The sequence below is a fragment of the Melanerpes formicivorus genome, unplaced genomic scaffold, assembly GCF_026170545.1.
Source record: "Melanerpes formicivorus ecotype bairdi unplaced genomic scaffold, bMelFor1.0.p_v2 SCAF_2764, whole genome shotgun sequence".
NCBI lineage: Eukaryota > Metazoa > Chordata > Aves > Piciformes > Picidae > Melanerpes > Melanerpes formicivorus.
In genome coordinates this window covers 1-27,616 of record NW_027145115.1, presented here as the reverse complement: position 1 = coordinate 27,616, position 27,616 = coordinate 1, and the positions used below count along the sequence as shown (strand labels likewise).

At 66.5% G+C, this 27,616-nt stretch overlaps 1 protein-coding gene across 1 annotated transcript; it reads left to right on the top strand.

The window, feature by feature from the left end:
* Window positions 1–43: 43 nt before the first annotated feature.
* Window positions 44–27,062, top strand: LOC137461641 (neurexin-2-like; the record flags this gene model as incomplete). The annotated part of the gene is given in 10 exon segments (XM_068171322.1): window positions 44–348; window positions 1,915–2,174; window positions 4,626–4,652; window positions 6,171–6,239; window positions 6,242–6,289; window positions 14,308–14,692; window positions 19,478–19,668; window positions 22,356–22,456; window positions 22,458–22,530; window positions 26,943–27,062. Coding segments are annotated over 10 exon segments (1,579 nt in total), but the record flags the coding sequence as incomplete, so codon positions are not given.
* Window positions 27,063–27,616: the final 554 nt, after the last annotated feature.

Sequence of the window (27,616 nt, the reverse complement as noted above, 5' to 3'; positions counted from 1 at the left end):
GAGAGTTCCCCCGGGCTGGTGACACCCAGGGGGTGTCCCCAAGCCCCCCGTGGTGTCAGAGGGTCCCAGATCAGTGGTTCTAGGGGATCCCCAAGTGAGCGACGACAAGGGAGGTCTCCCCGAGTCCCCCCTGGTCACACGGGGGTCTCCCCCAAATCCCTCACGTCACCACCGTGAGCGAATCCTCAGCCCCCACGGCGACGTCCGGGGGAGAGTTCCCCGGGCTGGTGACACCCAGGGGGTGTCCCCCAAGCCCCCCGTGGTGTCAGAGGGTCCCCAGATCCGTGGTTCTAGGGGGACCCCCCAGGTCAGCGACGACAAGGGGGGGGTGTCCCCCGAGTCCCCCTGGTGACACGGGGGTCCCCCCAAATCCCCCACTCCACCCACCGTGAGCGAATCCTCAGCCCCACGGCGAAGTCCGGGGGAGGGTCCCCCGGGGCTGGTGACTCCCAGGGGGTGTCCCCCAAGCCCCCCGTGGTGTCAGAGGGTCCCAGATCAGTGGGTTCTAGGGGATCCCCAGGTCAGAGACGACAAGGGGGGGATCCCCAAATCCCCCTGGTGACACGGGGGTGCCCCCCAAATCCCCCACTCCACCACCGTGAGCGAATCCTCAGCCCCACGGCGACGTCCGGGGGAGAGTTCCCCCGGGGCTAGTGACACCCCAGGGGGTGTCCCCCAAGCCCCCCGTGGTGTCAGAGGGTCCCCCAGATCCGTGGTTCTAGGGGACCCCCAAGTGAGCGACGGCAAGAGGGGGTCCCCAAATCCCCCTGATGACACGGGGGTCCCCCCCAAATCCCCCACTCCACCACCGTGAGCGAATCCCCAGCCCCAGGGCGACGTCCGGGGGAGGGTCCCCCGGGGCTGGTGACACCCAGGGGGTGTTCCCAAGCCCCCCATGGTGTCAGAGGGTCCCCAGATCAGTGGTTCTAGGGGACCCCCAGGTCAGCGACGACAACGGGGGGGGTCCCCAAATCCCCCTGGTGACACGGGGGTCTCCCCCAAATCCCCCACGCCACCACCGTGAGCGAATCCCCCAGCCCCAGGACGACGTCCGGGGGAGGGGGTCCCCCGGGGCTGGTGACACCCTGGGGGTGTCCCCAAGCTCCCCGTGGTGTCAGGGGGTCCCCAGATCCGTGGTTCTAGGGGACCCCCAGGTCAGCAACGACAAGAGGGGGCCCCCCAAATCCCCCTGGTGACACGGCGGTCTCCCCCAAATCCCCCACTCCCACCACCGTGAGCGAATCCTCAGCCCCACGGCGACGTCCGGGGGAGGGGTCCCCGGGGGCTGGTGACACCCAGGGGGTGTCCCTAAGCCCCTCGTGGTGTCAGAGGGTCCCCCAGATCAGTGGTTCTAGGGGATCCCCAGGTCAGCGACGACAAGGTGGGGGTCCCCCCAAATCCCCCTGGTGACACGGGGGTCCCCCCCAAATCCCACCACCGTGAGCGAATCCCCAGCCCCACGGCGACGTCCGGGGGAGGGGTCCCCCGGGTTGGTGACACCCAGGGGGGTGTCCCCAAGCCCCCCGTGGTGTCAGAGGGTCCCCACATCAGTGGCTCTAGGGGATCCCCGGGTGAGCAACGACAAGGGGGGGGGTCCCCAAATCCCCCTGCTGACACGGGGGGTCCCCCCCAAATCCCCTACTCCACTACCATGAGCGAATCCTCAGCCCCACGGCGACGTCCGGGGGAGGGTCCCCCGGGGCTAGTGACACCCAGGGGGTGTCCCCCAAGCCCCCCGTGGTGTCAGAGGGTCCCCCAGATCAGTGGTTCTAGGGGATCCCCAGGTCAGCGACGACAAGGTGGGGGGGTGTCCCCGGGGCTTGGTGAAGTGGTTCTAGGGGATCCCCAGGTCAGCGACGACAAGGTGGGGGGTGTCCCCGGGGCTTGGTGACGCCCAGGCTTGGTGTCCCTAAGCCCCCCCGTGGTGACCGAGGACGGGGGACGGGGGGGCGGGGGATGGGTCCCCACAGAGGCGGCGGTGCTGAGCTACGACGGCAGCATGTACCTGAAGGTGCTGGTGCCGGGGGCGGCGCAGACGGAGGCGGAGGATGTGGCCCTGCGCTTCATGTCCCCCCGAGCCTACGGACTGGTCCTGGCCACCACCTCCCGGCAGTCCGCCGACACCCTGCGGCTGGAGCTGGACGGGGGGCGCATGAAGCTCACCGTCAACCTGGGTGAGACCCCCTCCGACGCCCCCATCCCCTCCCTCCCCTCCCCTCCTCCCCGGGTCGGGATCCCCTGCGGATGCACACCCCCCCCCCCGATTCGTCCCCACCTCCCCTCCCGGTGTCACCCAGGGAGGCGGCGCCCGAGGGGCTTCTGGTGACCCACGCCAAGGGGAGGGTGGGGGGCCCCGAATCGGCCCCCAAATTGTCCCCAAAGGGGGGACGCTTGTGGCGCCCCCCCCCCCCAAAATTGGCTCACAAATGGTTCCCCCAAAGTGATGCTTGAGGAGCTCCAAAGGGTCCTCAAGGGGGAGGGGGGGGGCAGGGTGGAGCTTGAGGACCCCCCCCCCCAAACTGGCCCCAAATTGTCCCCCGAGGTGATGCTGGAGGACCCCCAAAGTGTCCCCAGCTTGGTGCCTGTACCCCCAAACCGCTGCTCAGACAGCCCCCCCTTCCCCCCCCCCCAGCGCGGGGGGTCCCCAAAACTGCACCAAGGAGCCCAAAATGTCCCTTCTGTGACGTCACCAGAGCCCATTCAGGCACCCGCGCCCCTCCCCCACCTTCCCCCCCCCCCCTTCGGGTTTGGAGCCTTCGTGACCCCCCCGCTGCCACTTAGGGCATGGCGCCGGGACCCCCCCGAGGGGTTGTGGACCCCCCAGCCCCCCCATGGGATCGGGGATCCTCCCAGGGTCGGGGATCCCCCCTGCAGCCCCCTCTGCTGGGTGGGGGGAGACCCCCACCTGGGCCTGCAGGGGTTGGGGGACCCCCCCTGCAGGGTTTGGGATCCCTCCCCCCCCCCCCAAATGGGGCTGGGAACCTTCCCAAGTGGTTGGCGGACACCCCCTCACCCCCCCCCAAGGGGGTCGGGGACCCCTAGCAGGGTTGGGGACTCCCCCCATGGGGCTGGGGACCTCCCCAAGTGGTCGAGGACCCCTCCCCATGGGACTGGGGACCCCCTGCAGGGTTGGGGTCGTGTCCCCCCCCTCCCCCCCCCGGGTCCCGGTGCGTTTGCCCTCCCCCCCCCTGCCCCGCAGCGGTTGACGAGGGGGGGCCCAGCCTGACCTTCCCGGAGCCCCCCCGGGCTGGGCCCTGGGAGCTGCCGGGACCCCTACCCCCCCCACACCCCCGCGAGGTGCCTCTGCCCCACTCCTCCCCTCAGACCCCCCCACTGACCCCCCCGTCGCCTACCAGTTCATCCCAGTTCCTTCCCATTCCCATCCCAGCCCTATCCCAATCCCCATCCCATTCCCATCCCAGTCCCTTCCCATTCCTTATCCCAGTCCCTATCCCATTCCCTATGCCTATCCCAGCCCTATCCCAGTCCCCATCCCAGTCCCTTCCCATTCCTTATCCCAGTTCCTATCCCATTCCCTATCCCCATCCGATTCCCTATCCCAATTGCCATCCCAGTCCCATTCCCATCCCAGTCCTTCCCATTCCCTATCCCAGTCCCTATCCCATCCCATCCCATTCTCTATCCCCATCCCAGCCCTATCCCAGTCCCCATCCCATTCCCTATCCCAATCCCCATCCCAGTCCCCATCCCATCCCATTCCCTATCCCCATCCCATCCCTATCCCATTCCCCATCCCTATCCCATTCCCCATCCCATTCCCATCCCAGTCCCATCCCATTCCCTATCCCCATCCCATCCCTATCCCATTCCCCATCCCTATCCCATTCCCCATCCCATTCCCATCCAGTCCCATCCCATTTCCTATCCCCATCCCATTCCTATCCCATTCCCCATCCCATTCCCTATCCCTTCCCATTCCCTATCCATCCCATTCCCCATCCCATTCCCTATCCCTTCCCATTCCCTATCCCATTCCCTATCCCAGTCCCCATCCCAGTCCTTTCCCATTCCCTATCCCATTCCCTATCCCCTTCCCAGTCCCCATCCCATTCCCTATCCCATTCCCTATCCCAATCCCCATCCCAGTCCCTTCCCATTCCCTATCCCCATCCCAGCCCTATCCCAGTCCCTTCCTATTCCCATCCCAGTCCCATTCCCATCCCATTCCCTATCCCCATCCCATTCCCTCTCCCAGTCCCCATCCCAGCCCTATCCCATTCCCCATCCCATTCCCATCCCATTCCCCATCCCATCCCTATCCCATTCCTTATCCCAGTCCCCATCCCATTCCCTATCCCTATCCCATCCCCATCCCATTCCCATTCCCATCCCCATCCCCTCCCCGCCGGCACCTCGCTCCCCTCCCCCCGCCCAGGTCCCGGCCGCCCCTCCCCCCACGCCCCCCCTCGTCCCCGGGGCTCGGATTCCGGCGGCGGCTGCGAAGGGCCTGACCCGGACCCGGACCCTACCCCCCGGGACCCTGCCCGGGACCCTGCCCCGGACCCTGCCCCTGCCCCGGACCCTGCCCCCCGGACCCTGCCCCCCGGGGCCCGATCCTGCCCCCGGGGCCCGATCCTGACCCTGCTCCTCTCTTCTCTCCCCAGACTGCGTGCGCGTGGGCTGCCACCCCAGTAAGTGACCCCCCCCTCAGCGCCCACCCCCCCCCGCCCGGGCACCCCAGTATGGGCTGACCCCCACCCCCCAGTACCCCCACTCTGGGTCCCAGCAGGGTCTGACCCCCCTCCCAGTACCCCCAGCTGGGAACCCCCCACTGGGGTCTGACCCCCCCCCCCCCCCAGACCCTTCCCAGCCACTGTGTCTCTACCCCCGGGGTCCCCCACGAGTGTGCCAGGGGGGTGCCAGGGGGGTGTGGGTGTGCAAGAGGGGTGCAAGGAGGGGGGGTAGAGGTGTGCCAGGGGGGTAGAGGTGTGCCAGGGGCGTGCAAGGGGCCACACACGTGTGCAAGGGCTGGGGGTGCCCACGTGCACATGCGTGTGCCAGGTGTGATTGTGAGCATGGTGCCAGCCGGTGCCAGCCGGTGCCACCCAGTGCCATGGTGTCACCCAGTGCCATGGTGTCACCCAGTGCCATGGTGCCACCCACCCAGCATCACCCAGTGCCACCCAGTGCCATGGTATCACCCAGTGTCACCCAGTGCCACCCAGTGCCACCTAGTGCCATGGTGCCAGGCTGCCTTGGTGTCATCCAGTGCCACCCAGTGCCATCCATTGGCAACCAGTGCCATGGTGCCATCCAGCATCACCCAGTGCCATCCAGTGCCATGGTATCATCCAGTGTCACCCAGTGCCATGGTGTCACCCAGTGTCACCCGGTGCCATGGTGCCAGGCTGCCTTGGTGTCATCCAGTGCCACCCAGTGCCATCCAATGTCACCCAGTGCCATCCAGTGTCACCCAGTGCCATGGTGCAATGGTGCCATCCAGTGTCACCCAGTGCCCAGTGCCATGGTGCCACCCAGTGCCATCCAGTGCCATGGTAACACCCAGTGTCACCCAGTGCCCAGTGCCATGGTGCCACCCAGTGCCATCCAGTGCCATGGTAACACCCAGTGTCACCCAGTGCCCAGTGCCATGGTGCCACCCAGTGCCATCCAGTGCCATGGTAACACCCAGTGTCACCCAGTGCCCAGTGCCATGGTGCCACCCAGTGCCATCCAGTGCCATGGTAACACCCAGTGTCACCCAGTGCCCAGTGCCATGGTGCCACCCAGTGCCATCCAGTGCCATGGTAACACCCAGTGTCACCCAGTGCCCAGTGTCATGGTGCCATCCAGTGTCACCCAGTGCCATGGTGCCATGGTGCCATCCAGTGTCACTCAGTACCATGGTGCCATCCAGTGTCCACCAGTGCCCAGTGCCATGGTGCCATCCAGTGTCACCCCGTGCCATGGTGCCATCCAGTGTCACCCAGTGCCATGGTGCCATGGTGCCATCCAGTGTCACTCAGTACCATGGTGCCATCCAGTGTCACCCCGTGCCATGGTGCCATCCAGTGTCACCCAGTGCCATGGTGCAATGGTGCCATCCAGTGTCACCCAGTGCCACCCAGCGCCTGGCGCCACGGCGCGGGCGGGCGGGCAGCTGCCACCCTGACTTTGTGCCCCTCCTCTGTGCCCTCTGCTGCCCCCAGGCAAGGGCCCTGAGACTCTGTTCGCCGGGCAGAAGCTGGACGACAACGAATGGCACTCGGTGCGGGTGGTGCGCGCGGCCGGGCCCTGCAGCTCTCCGTCGATAACGTCACGGTCGAAGGTGGGCACCCGGCCGGGGGGCACCGCCGGGGGGCAACGACAGGGAGCGGATATAAAGGGACACCACCAGGGGGCAGCAGGGAGCACCAACAGGGGACACAAAGCAAGGGACAATGGAGGGGATAACGGCAGGGGGCACCAGATGCGCGGGGAGAAAGGAAACATGCATGCCCAGGCACATAGGTGCCCAGCTCCTTAGGTGCCCAGCTCAATAGGTGCCCAGCTCCTTAGCTCCATAGGTGCCCAGCTCCTTAGCTCCATAGGTGCCCAGCTCCATAGATGCCCAGCTCCTTAGCTCCATAGGTGCCCAGCTCCATAGATGCCCAGCTCCATAGCTCTATAGCTCCATAGCTTTATACCTCTATAGGTGCCCAGTTCCATAGTGCCCAGCTCCAGAGGTGCCCAGCTCCATAGGTGCCCAGCTCCATAGCTCTGTAGCTCCATAGCTTTATACCTCTATAGGTGCCCAGTTCCATAGTGTCCAGCTCCATATGTGCCCAGCTCCTTAGCTCCATAGGTGCCCAGCTCTTAGCTCCATAGGTGCCCAGCTCCATAGGTGCCCACCTCCTTAGCTCCATAGGTGCCCAGCCCCTTAGATCCAGAGGTGCCCATCTCCATAGGTGCCCAGCTCCTTAGCTCCATAGGTGCCCAGCTCCATAGGTGCCCAGCCCCTTAGCTCCATAGGTGCCCAGCTCCATAGGTGCCCAGCCCCTTAGCTCCATAGGTGCCCAGCTCCATAGGTGCCCAGCTCTTGAGCTCCATAGGTGCCCAGCTCCATAGGTGCCCAGCTCCATAGCTCTATAGCTCCATAGCTTTATACCTCTATAGGTGCCCAGTTTCATAGTGCCCAGCTCCATAGGTGCCCAGCCCCTTAGCTCCATAGGTGGCCCAGCTCCATAGGTGCCCAGCTCCATAGGTGCCCAGCTCCATAGCTCTATAGCTCCATAGCTTTATACCTCTATAGGTGCCCAGTTCCATAGTGCCCAGCTCCATAGGTGCCCAGCCCCTTAGCTCCATAGGTGCCCAGCTCCATAGGTGCCCAGCCCCTTAGCTCCATAGGTGCCCAGCTCCTTAGCTCCATAGCTCCAGAGGTGCCCACCTCCATAGCTATATAGATCCATATGTGCCCAGCTGCATAGGTGCCCATCTCCAAAGGTGCCCAGCTCCTTAGCTCCATAGGTGCCCAGCTTCTTAGCTCTACAGCTCCATAGGTGCCCACCTCCATAGCTATATAGATCCATATGTGCCCAGCTGCATAGGTGCCCATCTCCAAAGGTGCCCACCTCCTTAGCTCCATAGGTGCCCAGCTCCATAGGTGCCCAGCTCCATAGGTGCCCACCTCCTTAGCTCCAGAGGTGCCCAGCTCCTTAGGTGCCCAGCTCCATAGCTCTATAGCTCCATAGCTTTATAACTCTATAGGTGCCCAGCTGCATAGTGCCATGCTCCATAGGTACCCATCTCCAAAGGTGCCCAGCTCCTTAGCTGCATAGGTGCCCAGCTCCATAGGTGCCCAGCTCCTTAGCTCTATAGCTCCATAGGTGCCCACCTCCATAGCTATATAGATCCATATGTGCCCAGCTGCATAGGTGCCCAGCTCCATAGGTACCCACCTCATTAGCTCCATAGGTGCCCAGCTCCATAGGTACCCACCTCATTAGCTCCATAGGTGCCCAGCTCCATAGGTGCCCAGCTCCATAGGTGCCCAGCTCCTTAGCTCCATAGGTGCCCAGCTCCATAGGTACCCGCCTCCTTAGCTCCATAGGTGCCCAGCTCCATAGGTGCTCAGCTTCATAGGTGCTCAGCTGCATAGGAGCCAAGCTCCATAGGTGCCCAGTTCCATAGTGCCCAGCTCCATAGGTGCCCAGCCCCTTAGCTCATTAGGTGCCCAGCTCCATAGGTGCCCAGCTCCTTAGCTCCATAGCTCCAGAGATGCCCACCTCCTTAGCTATATAGATCCATATGTGCCCAGCTGCATAGGTGCCCATCTCCAAAGGTGCCCAGCTCCTTAGCTCCAGAGGTGCCCATCTCCATAGGTGCCCAGCTCCTTAGCTCCATAGGTGCCCAGCTCCATAGCGCCATATGTGCTCAGCTCCATAGGTGCCCATCTCCATAGGTGCCCAGCTCCATAGGTTGCCAGCTCCATAGCTCCATAGGTGCCCAGCTCCATAGGTTGCCAGCTCCATAGCTCCACAGGTGCTCAGCTCATAGGTGCCAGCTCCATAGGTGCCCAGCTCCATAACTCCACAGGTGCTCAGCTCCATAGATGCCAGCTCCATAGATGCCCAGCTCCATAGGTGCCCAGCTCCATAGCTCCATAGGTGCTCAGCTCCAGAGGTGCCCAGCTCCATAGGTGCCCAGCTCCATAGCTCCATAGGTGCCCAGCTCCATAGGTTGCCAGCTCCATAGCTCCACAGGTGCTCAGCTCCATAGGTGCTCAGCTCCATAGGTGCCCAGCTCCATAGGTTCCCAGCTCCATAGCTCCATAGGTGCTCAGCTCCATAGGTGCCCAGCTCCATAGCTCTGTAGCTCCATAGGTGCCCAGCTCCATAGCTCCACAGGTGCTCAGCTCCATAGGTGCCCAGCTCCATAGGTGCCCAGCTCCATAGCTCCATAGGTGCTCAGCTCCATAGGTGCCCAGCTCATAGGTGCCCAGCTCCATAGCTCCATAGGTGCCCAGCTCCATAGCTCCATAGATGCCCAGCTCCATAGGTGCCCAGCTCCATAGGTTGCCAGCTCCATAGCTCCACAGGTGCTCAGCTCCATAGGTGCTCAGCTCCATAGGTGCCCAGCTCCATCGGTGCCCAGCTCCATAACTCCACAGGTGCTCAGCTCCATAGATGCCCAGCTCCATAGATGCCCAGCTCCATAGGTGCCCAGCTCCATAGGTTCCCAGCTCCATAGCTCCATAGGTGCTCAGCTCCAGAGGTGCCCAGCTCCATAGGTGCCCAGCTCCATAGGTGCCCAGCTCCATAGGTTCCCAGCTCCATAGCTCCATAGGTGCTCAGGCTCCATAGATGCCCAGCTCCATAGATGCCCAGCTCCATAGGTGCCCAGCTCCATAGGTGCCCAGCTCCATAGCTCCACAGGTGCTCAGCTCCATAGGTGCTCAGCTCCATAGGTGCCCAGCTCCATAGGTGCCCAGCTCCATAGCTCTGTAGCTCCATAGGTGCCTAGCTCCATAGCTCCATAGGTGCCCAGCTCCATAGGTGCCCAGCTCCATAGGTTTCCAGCTCCATAGCTCCACAGGTGCTCAGCTCATAGGTGCTCAGCTCCATAGGTGCCCAGCTCCATCGGTGCCCAGCTCCATAACTCCACAGGTGCTCAGCTCCATAGATGCCCAGCTCCATAGATGCCCAGCTCCATAGGTGCCCAGCTCCATAGGTTCCCAGCTCCATAGCTCCATAGGTGCTCAGCTCCAGAGGTGCCCAGCTCCATAGGTGCCCAGCTCCATAGGTGCCCAGCTCCATAGGTTCCCAGCTCCATAGCTCCATAGGTGCTCAGCTCCATAGATGCCCAGCTCCATAGATGCCCAGCTCCATAGGTGCCCAGCTCCATAGGTGCCCAGCTCCATAGCTCCACAGGTGCTCAGCTCCATAGGTGCTCAGCTCCATAGGTGCCCAGCTCCATAGGTTCCCAGCTCCATAGCTCTGTAGCTCCATAGGTGCCTAGCTCCATAGCTCCATAGGTGCCCAGCTCCATAGGTGCCCAGCTCCATAGGTTTCCAGCTCATAGCTCCACAAGTGCTCAGCTCCATAGGTGCCCAGCTCCATAGCTCTGTAGCTCCATAGGTGCCCAGCTCCATAGCTCCACAGGTGCTCAGCTCCATAGGTGCCCAGCTCCATAGCTCCATAGGTGCCCAGCTCCACAGGTGCCCAGATCCATAGGTTCCCAGCTCCATAGCTCCATAGGTGCTCAGCTCCATAGGTTCCCAGCTCCATAGCTCCATAGGTGCTCAGCTCCATAGGTGCCCAGCTCCATAGGTGCCCAGCTCCATAGCTCCACAGGTGCCCAGCTCCATAGGTGCCCAGCTCCATAGCTCCATAGGTGCTCAGCCTCCATAGGTGCCCAGCTCCATAGGTGCCCAGCTCCATAGCTCCATAGGTGCTCAGCTCCATAGGTGCTCAGCTCCATAGGTGCCCAGCTCCATAGCTCCATAGGTGCCCAGCTCCATAGGTTCCCAGCTCCATAGCTCCATAGGTGCCCAGCTCCATAGGTTCCCAGCTCCATAGCTCCATAGGTGCTCAGCTCCATAGATGCCCAGCTCCATAGCTCCATAGGTGCCCAGCTCCATAGGTGCCCAGCTCCATAGGTTCCCAGCTCATAGCTCCATAGGTCTCAACTCCAGAGGTGCCCAGCTCCATAGGTGCCCAGCTCCATAGGTTCCCAGCTCCATAGCTCCACAGGTGCTCATCTCCATAGATGCCCAGCTCCATAGGTTCCCAGCTCCATAGCTCCATAGGTGCTCAGCTCCATAGGTGCCCAGCTCCATAGGTGCCCAGCTCCATAGCTCCATAGATGCTCAGCTCCATAGCTCCACAGGTGCCCAGCTCTTGAGCTCCATCAGTGCCCAGCTCCATAGGTGCTCAGCTTCATAGGTTCCCAGCTCCATAGTTCTATAGCTCCACAGGTGCCCAGCTCCATAGCTCCATAGGTGCCCATCTCCATAGGTGCCCATCTCCATAGGTGCCCAGCTCCATAGGTTCCCAGCTCCATAGCTCCATAGGTGCCCATCTCCATAGGTGCCCAGCTCCATAGGTGCCCAGCTCCATAGGTTCCCAGCTCCATAGCTCCAGAGGTGCTCAGCTCCATAGGTGCCCAGCTCCTTAGTTCTATAGCTCCATAGGTGCCCAGCTCCATAGGTGCCCAGCTCCTTAGTTCTATAGCTCCATAGGTTGCCCAGCTCTATAGGTGCCCAGCTCCATAGGTGCCACAGCTCCTTAGTTCTATAGCTCCATAGGTGCCCAGCTCCTTAGTTCTATAGCTCCATGGGTGCCCAGCTCCATAGCTCCATAGGTGCCCAGCTCCATAGGTGCTGAGCTCCATAGGTGCCCAGCTCCATAGGTGCCCAGCTCCATAGCTCCATAGGTGCTCAGCTCCATAGATGCCCAGCTCCATAGGTTCCCAGCTCCATAGCTCCATAGGTTCTCAACTCCAGAGGTGCCCAGCTCCATAGGTGCCCAGCTCCATAGGTTCCCAGCTCCATAGCTCCATAGGTGCCCAGCTCCATAGGTTCCCAGCTCCATAGCTCCATAGGTGCTCAGCTCCATAGATGCCCAGCTCCATAGGTTGCCAGCTCCATAGCTCCACAGGTGCTCAGCTCCATAGGTGCTCAGCTCCATAGGTGCCCAGGTCCATAGGTGCCCAGCTCCATAGGTTGCCAGCTCCATAGCTCCATAGGTGCCCAGCTCCATAGGTTGCCAGCTCCATAGCTCCACAGGTGCTCAGCTCCATAGGTGCTCAGCTCCATAGGTGCCCAGCTCCATAGGTGCCCAGCTCCATAACTCCACAGGTGCTCAGCTCCATAGATGCCCAGCTCCATAGATGCCCAGCTCCATAGGTGCCCAGCTCCATAGGTTCCCAGCTCCATAGCTCCATAGGTGCTCAGCTCCAGAGGTGCCCAGCTCCATAGGTGCCCAGCTCCATAGCTCCATAGGTGCTCAGCTCCATAGGTGCCCAGCTCCATAGGTGCCCAGCTCCATAGCTCCATAGGTGCCCAGCTCCATAGGTGCCCAGCTCCATAGGTTTCCAGCTCCATAGCTCCACAGGTGCTCAGCTCCATAGGTGCCCAGCTCCATAGCTCTGTAGCTCCATAGGTGCCCAGCTCCATAGCTCCACAGGTGATCAGCTCCATAGGTGCCCAGCTCCATAGGTGCCCAGCTCCATAGCTCCATAGGTGCTCAGCTCCATAGGTGCCCAGCTCCATAGCTCCATAGGTGCCCAGTTCCATAGGTGCCCAGCTCCATAGGTTCCCAGCTCCATAGCTCCATAGGTGCTCAGCTCCATAGATGCCCAGCTCCATAGCTCCATAGGTGCCCAGCTCCATAGGTGCCCAGCTCCATAGGTTCCCAGCTCCATAGCTCCATAGGTTCCCAGCTCCATAGCTCCATAGGTGCTCAGCTCCATAGATGCCCAGCTCCATAGCTCCATAGGTGCCCAGCTCCATAGGTGCCCAGCTCCATAGGTTCCCAGCTCATAGCTCCATAGGTTCCCAGCTCCATAGCTCCATAGGTGCTCAGCTCCATAGATGCCCAGCTCCATAGCTCCATAGGTGCCCAGCTCCATAGGTTCCCAGCTCCATAGCTCATAGGTGCTCAGCTCCATAGATGCCCAGCTCCATAGCTCCATAGGTGCCCAGCTCCATAGGTGCCCAGCTCCATAGGTTCCCAGCTCCATAGCTCCATAGGTTCCCAGCTCCATAGCTCCATAGGTGCTCAGCTCCATAGATGCCCAGCTCCATAGCTCCATAGGTGCCCAGCTCCATAGGTTCCCAGCTCCATAGCTCCATAGGTGCCCAGCTCCATAGGTGCCCAGCTCCATAGGTGCCCAGCTCCATAGCTCCATAGGTGCTCAGCTCCATAGGTGCTCAGCTCCATAGGTGCCCAGCTCCATAGCTCCATAGGTGCCCAGCTCCATAGGTTCCCAGCTCCATAGCTCCATAGGTGCCCAGCTCCATAGGTTCCCAGCTCCATAGCTCCATAGGTGCTCAGCTCCATAGATGCCCAGCTCCATAGCTCCATAGGTGCCCAGCTCCATAGGTGCCCAGCTCCATAGGTTCCCAGCTCCATAGCTCCATAGGTGCTCAGCTCCATAGGTGCCCAGCTCCATAGGTGCCCAGCTCCATAGCTCCATAGGTGCTCAGCTCCATAGGTGCTCAGCTCCATAGGTGCCCAGCTCCATAGCTCCATAGGTGCCCAGCTCCATAGGTTCCCAGCTCCATAGCTCCATAGGTGCCCAGCTCCATAGGTTCCCAGCTCCATAGCTCCATAGGTGCTCAGCTCCATAGATGCCCAGCTCCATAGCTCCATAGGTGCCCAGCTCCATAGGTGCCCAGCTCCATAGGTTCCCAGCTCCATAGCTCCATAGGTTCTCAACTCCAGAGGTGCCCAGCTCCATAGGTGCCCAACTCCATAGGTTCCCAGCTCCATAGCTCCACAGGTGCTCATCTCCATAGGTGCCCAGCTCCATAGGTTCCCAGCTCCATAGCTCCATAGGTGCTCAGCTCCATAGGTGCCCAGCTCCATAGGTGCCCAGCTCCATAGGTGCCCAGCTCCATAGCTCCATAGATGCTCAGCTCCATAGCTCCACAGGTGCCCAGCTCTTGAGCTCCATCAGTGCCCAGCTCCATAGGTGCTCAGCTTCATAGGTTCCCAGCTCCATAGTTCTATAGCTCCACAGGTGCCCAGCTCCATAGCTCCATAGGTGCCCATCTCCATAGGTGCCCAGCTCCATAGGTGCCCAGCTCCATAGGTTCCCAGCTCCATAGCTCCAGAGGTGCTCAGCTCCATAGGTGCCCAGCTCCATAGCTCTGTAGCTCCATAGGTGCCTAGCTCCATAGCTCCATAGGTGCCCAGCTCCATAGGTGCCCAGCTCCTTAGTTCTATAGCTCCATAGGTGCCCAGCTCCATAGGTTGCCAGCTCCATAGCTCCACAGGTGCTCAGCTCCATAGGTGCCCAGCTCCATAGGTTGCCAGCTCCATAGGTTCCCAGCTCCATAGCTCCAGAGGTGCTCAGCTCCATAGGTGCCCAGCTCCTTAGTTCTATAGCTCCATAGGTTCCCAGCTCCATAGCTCCATAGGTGCCCATCTCCGTAGGTGCCCAACTCCTTAGCTCTATAGCTCCATAGGTGCCCAGCTCCATAGCTCCATAGGTGCCCATCTCCATAGTTGCCCTGCTCCATATCTCCAGCTCTCACCTCCCTGGCTGCCCAGCTCCACAGGTCCCCCAGGTGCCCTTCATCCCCGCTGGGCTCCCCCCACACCGCCCTCCCCCCCCCTCTTTGCCCCTCTGCCGCGCCTGCAGGGCAGATGTCCGGCGCCCACACCCGCCTGGAGTTCCACCACCTGGAGACGGGCATCGTGACGGAGCGCCGCTTCCTGGCCGTGGTGCCCTCCAACTTCCTGGGGCACCTCAGCGGGCTGCTCTTCAACGGCCTGCCCTACCTGGACCTCTGCAAGAACGGAGACCTCAGCAGCTCCTGCGAGCTCAACGCCCGCTTCGGCCTGCGCCCCATCGTGGCCGACCCGGTGGCCTTCCGCGGGCAGGGCTCCTACCTGGCCCTGGCCACCCTCCAGGCCTACTCCTCCATGCATCTCTTCTTCCAGTTCAAGACCACCACCCCCGACGGCCTCATCCTCTTCAACAGCGGCAACGGCAACGACTTCCTGGTGGTGGAGCTGGTCAAGGGGTGAGGAGGGCGTGGGGAGGGTGTTGAGGTGGGGGGTGGGGATGGCCAAGGGGTGAGGAGGATGTGGGGAGGGGATGGGGAGGGTGTTGAGGTGGGGGTGGGGATGGCCAAGGGGTGAGGAGGATGTGGGGAGGGGATGGGGAGGGCGTTGAGGTGGGGGGTGGGGATGGCCAAGGGGTGAGGAGGATGTGGGGAGGGGATGGGGAGGGTGTTGAGGTGGGGGTGGGGATGGCCAAGGGGTGAGGAGGATGTGGGGAGGGGATGGGGAGGGTGTTGAGGTGGGGGTGGGGATGGCCAAGGGGTGAGGAGGATGTGGGGAGGGGATGGGGAGGGTGTTGAGGTGGGGGTGGGGATGGCCAAGGGGTGAGGAGGATGTGGGGAGGGGATGGGGAGGGTGTTGAGGTGGGGGTGGGGATGGCCAAGGGGGTGAGGAGGATGTGGGGAGGGGATGGGGAGGGTGTTGAGGTGGGGGGTGGGGATGGTCAGGAGGGAGGAGGATGTGGGGAGGGGGATGGGGGAGGGCGTTGAGCTGGGGGGTGGGGATGGCCAAGGGGTGAGGAGGATGTGGGGAGAGGGAAGGGAGGGCATGGGCAGAGTGTTGGGGTGGGGGTGGAGATAGTCAAGGGGGTGAGTAGGGTGTGATGAGGGGAAGGGGAGAGCATGGGGAGAGCGTTGAGGTGAGGGTGGGGAGGTGAGGAGGGCAAGGGGAGAGGGAGGGGAGGGCATGGGGGAGGGCGTTGAGGTGGGGGGTGGGGATGGTCAGGAGGGAGGAGGATGTGGGGAGAGGGAAGGGAGGGTGTGGAGAGGGTGTTGAGGTAGGGGTGCAGATGGTCAAGGGGTGAGGAGGATGTGGGGGAGGGGGGAGGGGAGGGCGTGGGGAGGGCGTTGAGGTGGGGGTGGGGATGGTCAGAGGGTGAGGAGGATGTGGGGAGAGGGAAGGGAGGGCGTGGAGAGGGTGTTGAGGTAGGGGTGCAGATGGTCAAGGGGTGAGGAGGATGTGGGGAGGGGGAGGGGAGGGCATGGGGAGGGCGTTGAGGTGGGGGTGGGGATGGTCAGAGGGTGAGGAGGATGTGGGGAGAGGGAAGGGAGGGCGTGGAGAGGGTGTTGAGGTAGGGGTGCAGATGGTCAAGGGGTGAGGAGGATGTGGGGAGAGGGAGGGGAGGGCAGGGGGGTGTTGAGGTGGGGATGGTCAGGGGGTGAGGAGGATGTGGAGAGGGGGAGGGAAGGGCATGGGGAGGGCGTTGAGGTGGGGGTAGGGGTGGTCAGGGGGTGAGGAGGGGGAAAGGGGAGAGGGTGGAGAGGGCAGGGAGGGCATGGGGAGCATGTGGAGGAGATGGTGGAGCTGGTCATGGGGTGAGGAGGATGTGGGGAGGGGGAGGGGAGGGCGTGGGGAGGGCATTGAGGTGGGGTGGGGATGGTCAAGGGGTGAGGAGGGTGCAGGGAGGGCATGGGGAGGGCATTGAGGCGGGGGTGGAGATGGTCAGGGGGTGAGGAGGGTGCAGGGAGGGCATGGGGAGGGCATTGAGGTGGGGGTGGAGATGGTCGGGGGTGAGGAGGGGGAAAGTGGAGAGGGTGGAGAGGGCATGGGGAGAGTGTTGAGGTGGTGGAGCTGGTCAAGGGGTGAGGAGGGTGCAGGGTGGGGAGGGCATTGAGGTGGGGTGGAGATGGTCAGGGGTGAGGAGGGCGTGGGGAGGGGGAGGGAAAGGCGTGGGGAGGGCGTTGAGGTGGGGATAGGGATGGTCAGAGGGTGAGGAGGGGTGTGGGGAGGGGAGGGGGGCATTGAGGTGGGGGTGGAGCTGGTCAAGGGGTGAGGAGGGATGTGGAGAGGGGGAGGGAAGGGCATGGGGAGGGCGTTGAGGTGGGGGTAGGGGTGGTCAGGGGGTGAGGAGGGGGAAAGGGGAGAGGGTGGAGAGGGCAGGGAGGGCATGGGGAGCATGTGGAGGAGATGGTGGAGCTGGTCATGGGGGTGAGGAGGATGTGGGGAGGGGGGAGGGGAGGGCGTGGGGAGGGCATTGAGGTGGGAGTGGGGATGGTCAGGGGTGAGGAGGGCATGGGGAGGGGGAGGGGGAGGGCATGGGGAGAGTGTTGAGGTCGGGTGGGGATGGTCAGGGGGTGAGGAGGATGTGGGGAGGGGGAGGGGAGGGAAGGGGGGGCATTGAGGTGGGGTGGGGATGGTCAGGGGGTGAGGAGGGCAGTGGGGAGGGGGAGGGGAGGGCATCGGGGGGGCACTGAGGTGGGGATGGTCAGGGGGTGACACCAGGGAGGTCTTGGGGAGTCCCTCAATGCCCTCTGAGGACCTTGGGGGACACCAGGGAGGTCCTGGGCTCAGGCCACGCCCCCTCGGCTCAAACCCCGCCCACTTAGCCCAATCCCCTCCCCTACAGTTAACCACGCCCCCTCGTCCTCGGCCACGCCCCCGCCCCTAAGCCCCTCCCCATTGCCATCCAATCTATGGGAAGGGTCCCTGGGCTCTAACCTTTCCCTCCCCGCTCAGACTCAGACCCCTCCCACTTATCCCCTCACACACCTGACCACGCCTCTTCTGCAAGGCCACGCCCCCTTCACCGAGACCACACCCCCCACCCCTAAGCCCCTCCCCCTCCCCATTCAATCTATGGGAGCAGTCCCTGGGCTCTATCCATTCACCTCCCCCCCCCCCAGCTCTTCCCCCCACCCTGCTACCCCTTCCCCCAGCTCCCCCATCAAACCACGCCCCCGGGCTCAAACCACGCCCCCTGGGCTCAAACCACGCCCCCCTCGACCACGCCTCCACCCTTCCTACTCCCATCCGACCCCTCAGAGAGTTCCCTGGGGCTCTATCCCTTCACCTCTCCCCTCCCCACCCCTCGTCCCCATTTCCCCCTTCCCCACCTCCCCCATCAAACCACGCCCCCTGGGCTCAAACCACGCCCCCCCTCGACCACGCCCCCGCCCCTTCCCTGTTCCCATCCGATCCCTCGGAGCTCTCCCTGTGGCTCTCCCCTCAACGCCCCCCTCCCCATTTCCCCCTTCCCCCGCCCCTCCCCCCTCAAACCACGCCCCCGGGCTCAAACCACGCCCCCTGTGATCAAACCACGCCCCCCTCGACCACGCCCCCACCCCTTCCCCGTTCCCATCCGATCCCTCGGAGCTCTCCCTGTGGTTCTCCCCTCAACCCCCCCCCGCCCCCCCACTTTCCCCCTTCCCGCCCATCCCCCCTCAAACCACGCCCCCGGGCTCACACCACGCCCCCGAGGTCAAACCACGCCCCCTCGACCACGCCCCCACCCCTTCCCCGTTCCCATCTGATCCCTCTCCCTGTGGCTCTATCCCTTCACCTCTCTCCTCAACCCCAACCCCCTCCCCATTTCCCCCTTCCCGCCCCTCCCCCCTCAAACCACGCCCCCGGGCTGAAACCACGCCCCCTGGGCCTCAAACCACGCCCCCCTCGACCACGCCCCCACCCCTTCCCCGTTCCCATCCGATCCCTCGGAGCTCTCCCTGTGGTTCTCCCCTCAACCCCCCCCGCCCCCCCCTTTCCCCCTTCCCGCCCCTCCCCCCTCAAACCACGCCCCCGGGCTCACACCACGCCCCCTGGGCTCAAACCACGCCCCCCTCGACCACGCCCCCACCCCTTCCCCGTTCCCATCCGATCCCTCGGAGCTCTCCCTGTGGTTCTCCCCTCAACCCCCCCCGCCCCCCCCTTTCCCCCTTCCCGCCCCTCCCCCCTCAAACCACGCCCCCGGGCTCACACCACGCCCCCTGGGCTCAAACCACGCCCCCCTCGACCACGCCCCCGCCCCTTCCCCGTTCCCATCTGATCCTTCTCCCTGTGGCTCTATCCCTTCACCTCTCCCCTCAACCCCACCCCCCTCCCCATTTCCCCCTTCCCGCCCATCCCCCCTCAAACCACGCCCCCTGGGCTCAAACCACGCCCCCCTCGACCACGCCCCTACCCCTTCCCTGTTCCCATCTGATCCCTCGGAGCTCTCCCTGTGGCTCTATCCCTTCACCTCTCCCCTCAACACCCCCCCCCCATTTCCCCGTTCCCGCCCCTCCCCCTTCAAACCACGCCCCCGGGCTCACACCACGCCCCCTGGGCTCAAACCACGCCCCCCTCGACCATGCCCCCGCCCCCTTCCCCGTTCCCATCTGATCCCTCTCCCTGTGGCTCTATCCCTTCACCTCTCCCCTCAACCCCACCCCCCACCCCATTTCCCCCTTCCCGCCCCTCCCCCCTCAAACCACGCCCCCGGGCTCAAACCACTCCCCCCTTGACCACGCCCCCACCCCTTCCCATTCCCATCTGACCCCTCAGAGAGTTCCCTGGGGCTCTATCCCTTCACCTCTCCCCTCACCCCCCCCCTCCCCATTTCCTCTTCCAGCCCCTCCCCCTTCAAGACACGCCCCCGAGCTCAAACCACGCCCCCTGGCCTCAAACCACGCCCCCACCCCTTCCCCGTGCCCATCCGATCCCTCGGAGCTTTCCCTGTGGCTCTCCCCTCAACCCCCAACCCCTCACTTCTCCCTTCCCCCACCTCCCCCTGCAAGCCCCGCCCCTCCGTGCTCAAACCACGCCCCCCTCGGCCACGCCCCCACCCCTTCCCCGTTCCCATCCGATCCCTCGGAGCTCTCCCTGTGGCTCTATCCCTTCACCTCTCCCCTCAACCCCCTCCCCCTCCCCATTTCCCCCTTGCCCCGCCCCTCCCCCTTTGAAGCCCCGCCCCTCCGGGGGCTGCAGCCACGCCCCCCCGGGCTGCAGCCACGCCCCTCCACCCCACCCCTTCCCCCCCCACCCCCGGGCAGGTACATCCACTACGTGTTCGACCTGGGGGACGGCCCCTCGCTGATGAAGGGCAACTCGGAGGCGCCGCTGCACGACGGCCGCTGGCACGAGGTGGCGGTGGCGCGCGAGGGGGGGCACCCTGCACGCGCTGCGCGTGGACGGCGCCCGGTGACCCAGCACGGGCAGGGGGCACGGAACCTCGACCTCAAGGGTAGGGTAGGGTAGGGTGGGCACCCCCCCGGGGGGCGGCAGGGGGAGAGGAGGGGAGATGGGGGGAGGGGGGAGGTGGGCACCGAGCCGGGCACCCAGCCAAAGGGGCACCCAGGGGGGAGAGGGGCACCCAGAAAGGGGGATCCGTGGGTTGGCACGGCGGGAGACCCCCCCCTAGGTTGGCACCCCTGGGGATGGCACCCCTGGGTGATCCCCTTAGGCTGGCACAGGGGGGCTGGCACGCCGTGGGCTGGCACCCCTGGGTGACCCCCCTTAGGCTGGCACCCCAAGGGCTGACACAGCTGCAGACTCACTTAGGCTGGCACCCCTGGGGCTGGCACAGCTGGAGACCCCTTAGGCTGGCACCCCATGGGCTGGCACAGCTGGTGACACCCTTAGCTTGGCACACATTAGGCTGGCACACCGTGGACTGGCATCCCTGGGTGACTCCCTTAGCCTGGCACCGGGGGGCTGGCACGCCATGTGCTGGCTCCCCTGGGTGACTCCCTTAGGCTGGCACCCCTGGGGCTGGCACAGCTGCAGACCCCCTTAGGCTGGCACCCCTGGGGCTGGTACAGCTGGAGACCCCCTAAGGCTGGCACCCCATGGGCTGGCACAGCTGGTGACACTCTTGGGCTGGCACCCCTGGGTGACTCCCTTAGGCTGGCACCCTTTAGGCTGGCACCCCATGGGTTGGCACAGCTGCAGACCCCCTTAGGCTGGCACCCCTGGGGCTGGTACCCCTGCGTGACTTCCTTAGGCTGGCACAGGGGAGCTGGCACCCCTGGGTGACCCCCCTAGGCTGGCACCCCGTAGGCTGGCACCCCTGGGGCTGGCACAGCTGCAGGCCCCCTTAGGCTGGCACCCCTGGGGCTGGCACAGCTGGAGACCCCTTAGGCTGGCACCCCTGGGACTGGCACAGCTGGAGACCCCCTTAGGCTGGCACCCCATGGGCTGGCACAGCTGGTGACACTCTTGGGCTGGCACCCCTGGGTGACTCGCTTAGCCTGGCACCCTTTAGGCTGGCACTTCATGGGTTGGCACAGCTGCAGACCCCCTTAGGCTGGCACCCCTGGGTGACCCCCTTAGGTTCACAACCCTTAGCCTGGCACCCCTGGGGCTGGCACAGCTGGAGACCCCCTTAGCCTGGCACCCCTGGCGTTGGCACCCCTGGGTGACGCCCTTAGGCTGGCACCCCATGGGTTGGCACAGCTGGTGACACCCTTAGCTTGGCACCCCTTAGGCTGGCACGCCGTGGACTGGCACCCCTGGGTGACCTCCTTAGGCTGGCACCCCATGGGCTGGCACCCCTGGGTAGCCCCCTTAGGCTGGCACCCCATGGGCTGGCACAGCTGGATACCCCCTTAGGCTGGCACCCCTTAGGCTGGGACCCCTTAGGTTGGCACCCTTGGGTGCAGACCCCCTTAGCCTGGCACCCCATGGGCTGGCATCCCTGGGTGACTCCCTTAGGCTGGCACAGGGGGGCTGGCACGCCATGTGCTGGCACCCCTGGGTGACCCCCTTAAGCTGGCACCCCTGGGGGCTGGCACAGCTGGAGACCCCCTTGGACTGGCACCCCTGGGTGTGGCACAGCTGCAGACCCCCCCTAAGCTGGCACCCCATGGGCTGGCACAGCTGGAGACCCCCTTAGGCTGGCACCCATGGGCTGGAACCCCTGGGTGACTCCCTTAGCCTGGCACCCCTGGGGCTGGCACCCCTTAGGCTGGCACCCCCGGGTGACCTCCTTAGGCTGGCACCCCTGGGGCTGGCACCCCTTGTGCTAGCACCCCTGGGTGACCCCCCTTAGCTTGGCACCCCTGGGGCTGGCCCCCCATGGGCTGGCACCCCATGGCTGGCACAGCTGGAGACCCCCCTTGGGCTGGCACCCCTTAGGCTGGGACCCCTTAGGTTGGCACCCCTGGGTGCAGACCCCCTTAGCCTGGCACCGGGGGGCTGGCACCCCTTAGGCTGGGGACCCCTGGGTGACCCCCCTTAGCTTGGCACCCCTGGGGCTGGCACCCCATGGGCTGGCACCCCATGGCTGGCACAGCTGGAGACCCCCTTAGGCTGGCACCCCTTAGGCTGGGACCCCTTAGGTTGGCACCCCTGGGTGCAGACCCCCCTTAGCCTGGCACCGGGGGGCTGGCACCCCTGGGTGCAGACCCCCTTAGCCTGGCACCGGGGGGGCTGGCACCCCTTAGGCTGGCACCCCCGGGTGACTCCCTTAGCCTGGCACACCTTAGGCTGGCACCCCATGGGTTGGCACCCCCGGGTGACCCCCTTAGCCTGGCACACCTTAGGCTGGCACCCCATAGGCTGGCACCCCCCGGGTGACCCCCTTAGCCTGGCACCCCTGGGGCTGGCACCCCTTAGGCTGGCACCCCTGGGTGCAGACCCCCTTAGGCTGGCACAGGGGGGCTGGCACAGCTGGAGACCCCCTTGGGCTGGCACCCCTTAGGCTGGGACCCCTTAGGTTGGCAACCCTGGGTGCAGACCCCCTTAGCCTGGCACCGGGGGGCTGGCACGCCGTGCGCTGTCCCCCCCGGGTGACCCCCTTAGGCTGGCACCGGGGGGGCTGGCACCCTTTAGGCTGGCTCCCCTGGGTGCAGACCCCCTTAGGCTGGCACCGGGGGGCTGGCACGCCGTGCGCTGTGCCCCCCCGGCTGACGCCCGTGCCCGCCCCCCCAGGGGAGCTGTACGTCGGGGGCGTCAGCCGGGCGCTGCTGGGCAGGCTGCCCAAGCTGGTGGCCTCCCGGGGGGGCTTCCAGGGCTGCCTGGCATCGCTGGACCCTCAACGGGCGGCTGCCAGACCTGCTGGGCGATGCCCTGCACCGCGTGGGGCACATCCAGCGCGGCTGCGACGGTGAGCGGGCACCGGGGGGGGCACCCGGGGGGGAAGGGAAGAACCTGGGGGGCACCCGGGGGGGAAGGGAAGAACCTGGGGGGCAGCCGGGGGGGAAGGGAAGAACCCGGCGGGGGGCGTCGGGGGGGCACCGGCGGGCACCGAGAGGGGCAGGGGGGGGAACCCGGGTGGGGGAGAACCCGGCGGGGGGCGCCGGGGGGCACTGGCGGGCACCAAGAGGGGAGCAGAAGGGAACCCGGGGGGGGGGGGGCGCCGGGGGGGCACCGGCGGGCACCGAGAGGGGCACGGGGAAACCCGGGGGGGAGCAGAAGGGAACCCGGGGGGGGGAGTCGGGGGGGCACTGGCGGGCACCGAGAGGGGCACGGGGAAACCCGGGGGGGAGCAGAAGGGAACCCGGGGGGGGGAGTCGGGGGGGCACCGGCGGGCACCGAGAGGGGCACGGGGAAACCCGGGGGGGAGCAGAAGGGAACCCGGGGGGGGGGAGTCGGGGGGGCACCGGTGGGCACCGAGAGGGGCCCGGGGGGAACCCGGGGGGGGAGCAGAAGGGAACCCGGGGGGGGGCGTCGGGGGGGCACTGGCGGGCACCGAGAGGGGCACGGGGGGAACCCGGGGGGCAGCCGGGGGGGGCACCGCCGGGGAGAACCCGAGGGGAATCCGGGGGGGAGCGGGGGGGGGGGGGAGAACCCGGGGGGGGGGGGGCGTCGGGGGGGCACTGGCGGGCACCGAGAGGGGCAGGGGGGGAACCCAAGGGGGAGAACCCGTGGGGGGGGGTGCATGGAGGGAGCAGGAGGGGAACCCCAGGGGGGCACCGAGGGTGGCACGGGGGGGAGCAGCCGCGGGGGGGCAGCAGGGGGGGGAGAACCAGGGGGGCGCCGGGGGGCACCGAGAGGGGCGGGGGGGGAACCCAGGGGGGCAGAACCCGGGGGGGGCGCAGGAGGGGAGCAGGGGGGAACATAGGGGGGGCCGTCGGGGGGACACCGAGAGGGGCACGGGGGGGGGGCCGGTGGGGGGAGAATCCGTGGGGGGTGCATGGGGGGAGCAGGAGGGGAACCCCAGGGGGGCACCGAGGGTGGCACGGGGGGGGCAGCCGGGGGGGGGCAGCTGGGGGGGGGAGAACCAGGGGGGCGCCGGGGGGCACCGAGAGGGCCGGGGGGGGGGGGCCGGGGGGAACCCTGGGGGGGAGTAGGGGGTGCAGCCGGGGGGGGGCAGCGGGGGAAGAACCCGGGGGGGGGCGCAGGGGGGGGAACCCCGGGGGGGGGCACTGGGGGTGTGCACCTGGGGGGGTGCAGGGGGGGCGCAGGGAGTAACTCCGGGGGGGTGGGCACCGGGGGGGAACCCTGGGGGGCTGCGGGGGGGGCGTGGGGGAAGCAAAGGGCTGCGGCATCCCCGGGGGGGAGGGGGGGGGGAAGCAGGGGGCATGGGGGGGCACAGGGGGCACCAGGGGGGTGCGGGGGGCACAGGGAGAACTTGGGGGGGTAGGGGTGTAGGGTGTGGGGGGATGGGGGGGCATGGGGGGCACTGGGGGGGCACTGGGGGGCACCGGGGAGGGTGTGGGGAGCACAGGGGGGGTGGGCACGTGGGGGGCACTGGGTGCTATGGGGGCCCCCAGGGGGCATCTGGGGGGGAGAGGAACCAGAGGGGGGCAGAGGAGGGCACACAGGGGTGGCACAGGGGTGGCACAGGGGGCAGAGGGGTCGGCACGGGGGGGGCTCAGGTGGCTCAGAGGGCACTGGGGGTGGCACAGGGGTGGCACAGGGGTGGCTCAGGTGGCACTGGGGTGGCTCAGGGGTGGCATAGGGGGTGGGCACAGGGTGGCTCGGGGGCACAGGGGTGGCACAGGGTGGCACGGGGGTGGCTCAAGGGGCACAGGGGGGTGGCACAGGGGGTGGCTCAGGGGTGGCTCAGAGGGCACAGGGGTGGCACAGGGTGGCACAAGGGTGGCACAGGGGTGGCTCTGGGGTGGCACAGGGTGGCTCAGAGGGCTCAGGGGGCACGGGGGGGCAGCACGGGGGTGGCACAGGGGTGGCACAGGGGTGGCTCTGGGGGCACAGAGGGTGGCACAGAGGTGGCACAGGGCGGCTCTGGGGGCACAAAGGGTGGCACAGGGGTGGCTCTGGGGGCACAGGGGTGGCACGGGGGTGGCACAGGGGTGGCACAGGGGTGGCACAGGGTGGCACAGGGGGTGGCACAGGGGTGGCTCAGAGGGCACAGGGGGTGGCACGGGGGTGGCACAGGGGTGGCTCTGGGGTGGCACAGGGGGGCTCAGAGGGCTCAGGGGGCACGGGGGGCAGCACAGGGGTGGCACAGGGGCGGCTCTGGGGGCTCTGGGGGCTCAGGGGGTGGCACGGGGGTGGCTCTGGGGGCACAGGGTGGCACAGGGTTGCACAGGGGTGGCTCTGGGGGCACAGGGGGCAGAGGGGGCGGCACAGGGGTGGCTCTGGGGGCACAAAGGGTGGCACAGGGGTGGCACGGGGGCGGCACGGGGGTGGCACAGGTGGCACAGGGGTGGCTCTGGGGGCACAAAGGGTGGCACAGGGGTGGCACGGGGGCGGCACGGGGGTGGCACAGGTGGCACAGGGGTGGCTCTGGGGGCTCAGGGGGGTGGCACGGGGGTGACTCAGAGGGCACAGGGGGTGGCACAGGGGTGGCACAGGGCGGCTCAGAGGGCACAGGGGGTGGCACAGGGTGGCTCTGGGGGCTCAGGGGGGAAGAGGGGGCAGCATGGGGGGTGGCACAGGGTTTCACAGGGTGGCTCAGAGGGCACAGGGGGTGGCACAGGGTGGCACAAGGGTGGCACAGGGTGGCTCTGGGGGCTCTGGGGGTGGCACGGGGGTGGCTCTGGGGGCACGGGGGGTGGCACGGGGGTGGCTCTGGGGGCACTGGGGTGGCTCGGGGGGTGGCACAGGGTTGCACAGGGGTGGCACAGGGGTGGCACAGGGTGGCTCTGGGGGCTCAGGGGGCACGGGGGGCAGCACGGGGGTGGCACAGGGGTGGCACAGGGGTGGCTCTGGGGGCACAGAGGGTGGCACAGAGGTGGCACAGGGCGGCTCTGGGGGCACAAAGGGTGGCACAGGGGTGGCTCTGGGGGCACAGGGGTGGCACGGGGGTGGCACAGGGGTGGCACAGGGGTGGCACAGGGTGGCACAGGGGTGGCACAGGGGGTGGCTCAGAGGGCACAGGGGGTGGCACGGGGGGTGGCACAGGGGTGGCTCTGGGGTGGCACAGGGGGGCTCAGAGGGCTCAGGGGGCACGGGGGGCAGCACAGGGGTGGCACAGGGCGGCTCTGGGGGCTCTGGGGGCTCAGGGGGTGGCACGGGGGTGGCTCTGGGGGCACAGGGTGGCACAGGGTTGCACAGGGGTGGCTCTGGGGGCACAGGGGGCAGAGGGGGGCGGCACAGGGGTGGCTCTGGGGGCACAAAGGGTGGCACAGGGGTGGCACGGGGGCGGCACGGGGGTGGCACAGGTGGCACAGGGGTGGCTCTGGGGGCTCAGGGGGTGGCACGGGGGTGACTCAGAGGGCACAGGGGGTGGCACAGGGGTGGCACAGGGCGGCTCAGAGGGCACAGGGGGTGGCACAGGGTGGCTCTGGGGGCTCAGGGGGAAGAGGGGGCAGCATGGGGGTGGCACAGGGTTTCACAGGGTGGCTCAGAGGGCACAGGGGGTGGCACAGGGTGGCACAAGGGTGGCACAGGGTGGCTCTGGGGGCTCTGGGGGTGGCACGGGGGTGGCTCTGGGGGCACGGGGGTGGCACGGGGGCGGCACAGGGTGGCTCTGGGGGCACTGGGGTGGCTCGGGGGTGGCACAGGGTTGCACAGGGGTGGCACAGGGGTGGCACAGGGTGGCTCTGGGGGCTCAGGGGGCACGGGGGGCAGCATGGGGGTGGCACAGGGGTGGCTCTGGGGGCATAGGGGTGGCACAGGGTGGCACAGGGGTGGCACGGGGGTGGCACAGGGGTGGCACAGGGCGGCTCTGGGGCACAAAGGGTGGCACAGGGGTGGCTCTGGGGGCACAGGGGGCAGGGGGGGTGGCTCTGGGGTGGCACAGGGTTGCACAGGGGTGGCACAGGGGTGGCACAGGGTGGGCTCTGGGGGCTCAGGGGGTGGCACAGGGGTGGCTCAGGGGGCACAGGGGGCTCAGGGGGGTGGCACAGGCGGCACGGGGGTGGCACAAGGTTGCACAGGGGTGGCACAGGGGGCACGGGGGGCACGGGGGTGGCACAGGGGTGGCACAGGCGGCACGGGGGTGGCTCTGGGGGCACAGGGGGTGGCACAGGGGTGGCTCTGGGGGCACAGGGGTGGCACAGGGGTGGCACGGGGGTGGCACAGGGTGGCACAGGGTGGCACGGGGGCGGCACAGGGTCGGTGACCCGCTGGCGGCCGGGGGGGGTGGGGGGCGCTGGTTGGCACCCACAGGCCCCAGCACCACCTGCAGCGAGGAGTCCTGTGCCAACCTGGGCGTCTGCCTGCAGCAGTGGGATGGCTTCAGCTGCGACTGCTCCATGACCGCCTTCGGGGGGCGCTCCTGCACCGACCGTGAGTGGGCACGGGGGGGGGAGGGGGGGGCGGGGCCAGGGCACCCCCCCCGGGCACCTCCCCGGGGCACCTTCCCGGCCCCCCGGAGCGGCCCTGGCAGGAGGGCATGGCGGGCACGGGGCACGGCCGGGAGGGGGCACAGAGGGTGGCACAGAGGGCACAGAGGATGGCAGGGAGGGCACAGAGAGTGGCACAGAGGTGGCACAGAGGGCACAGGGGGTGGCACAAAGGATGGCTCAGAGGGCACAGGGTGGCACACAGCATGGCACAGAGGGTGGCACAGAGGGCACAGGGGTGGCACAGAGGGTACAGAGGGTGGCACAGGGTGGCACAGAGGGGCACAGGGTGGCAGGAAGGGCACACAGGGTGGCACAGAGGGCACAGGGTGGCACAGAGGGCACAGAGGGTGGCTCAGAGGGCACACAGGGTGGCACAGAGGGCACACAGGGTGGCACAGGGGTGGCACAGAGGGCACACAGGATAGCTCAGAGGGCACAGGGTGGCACACAGCATGGCACAGAGGGTGGCTCAGAGGGCACAGGGGTAGCACACAG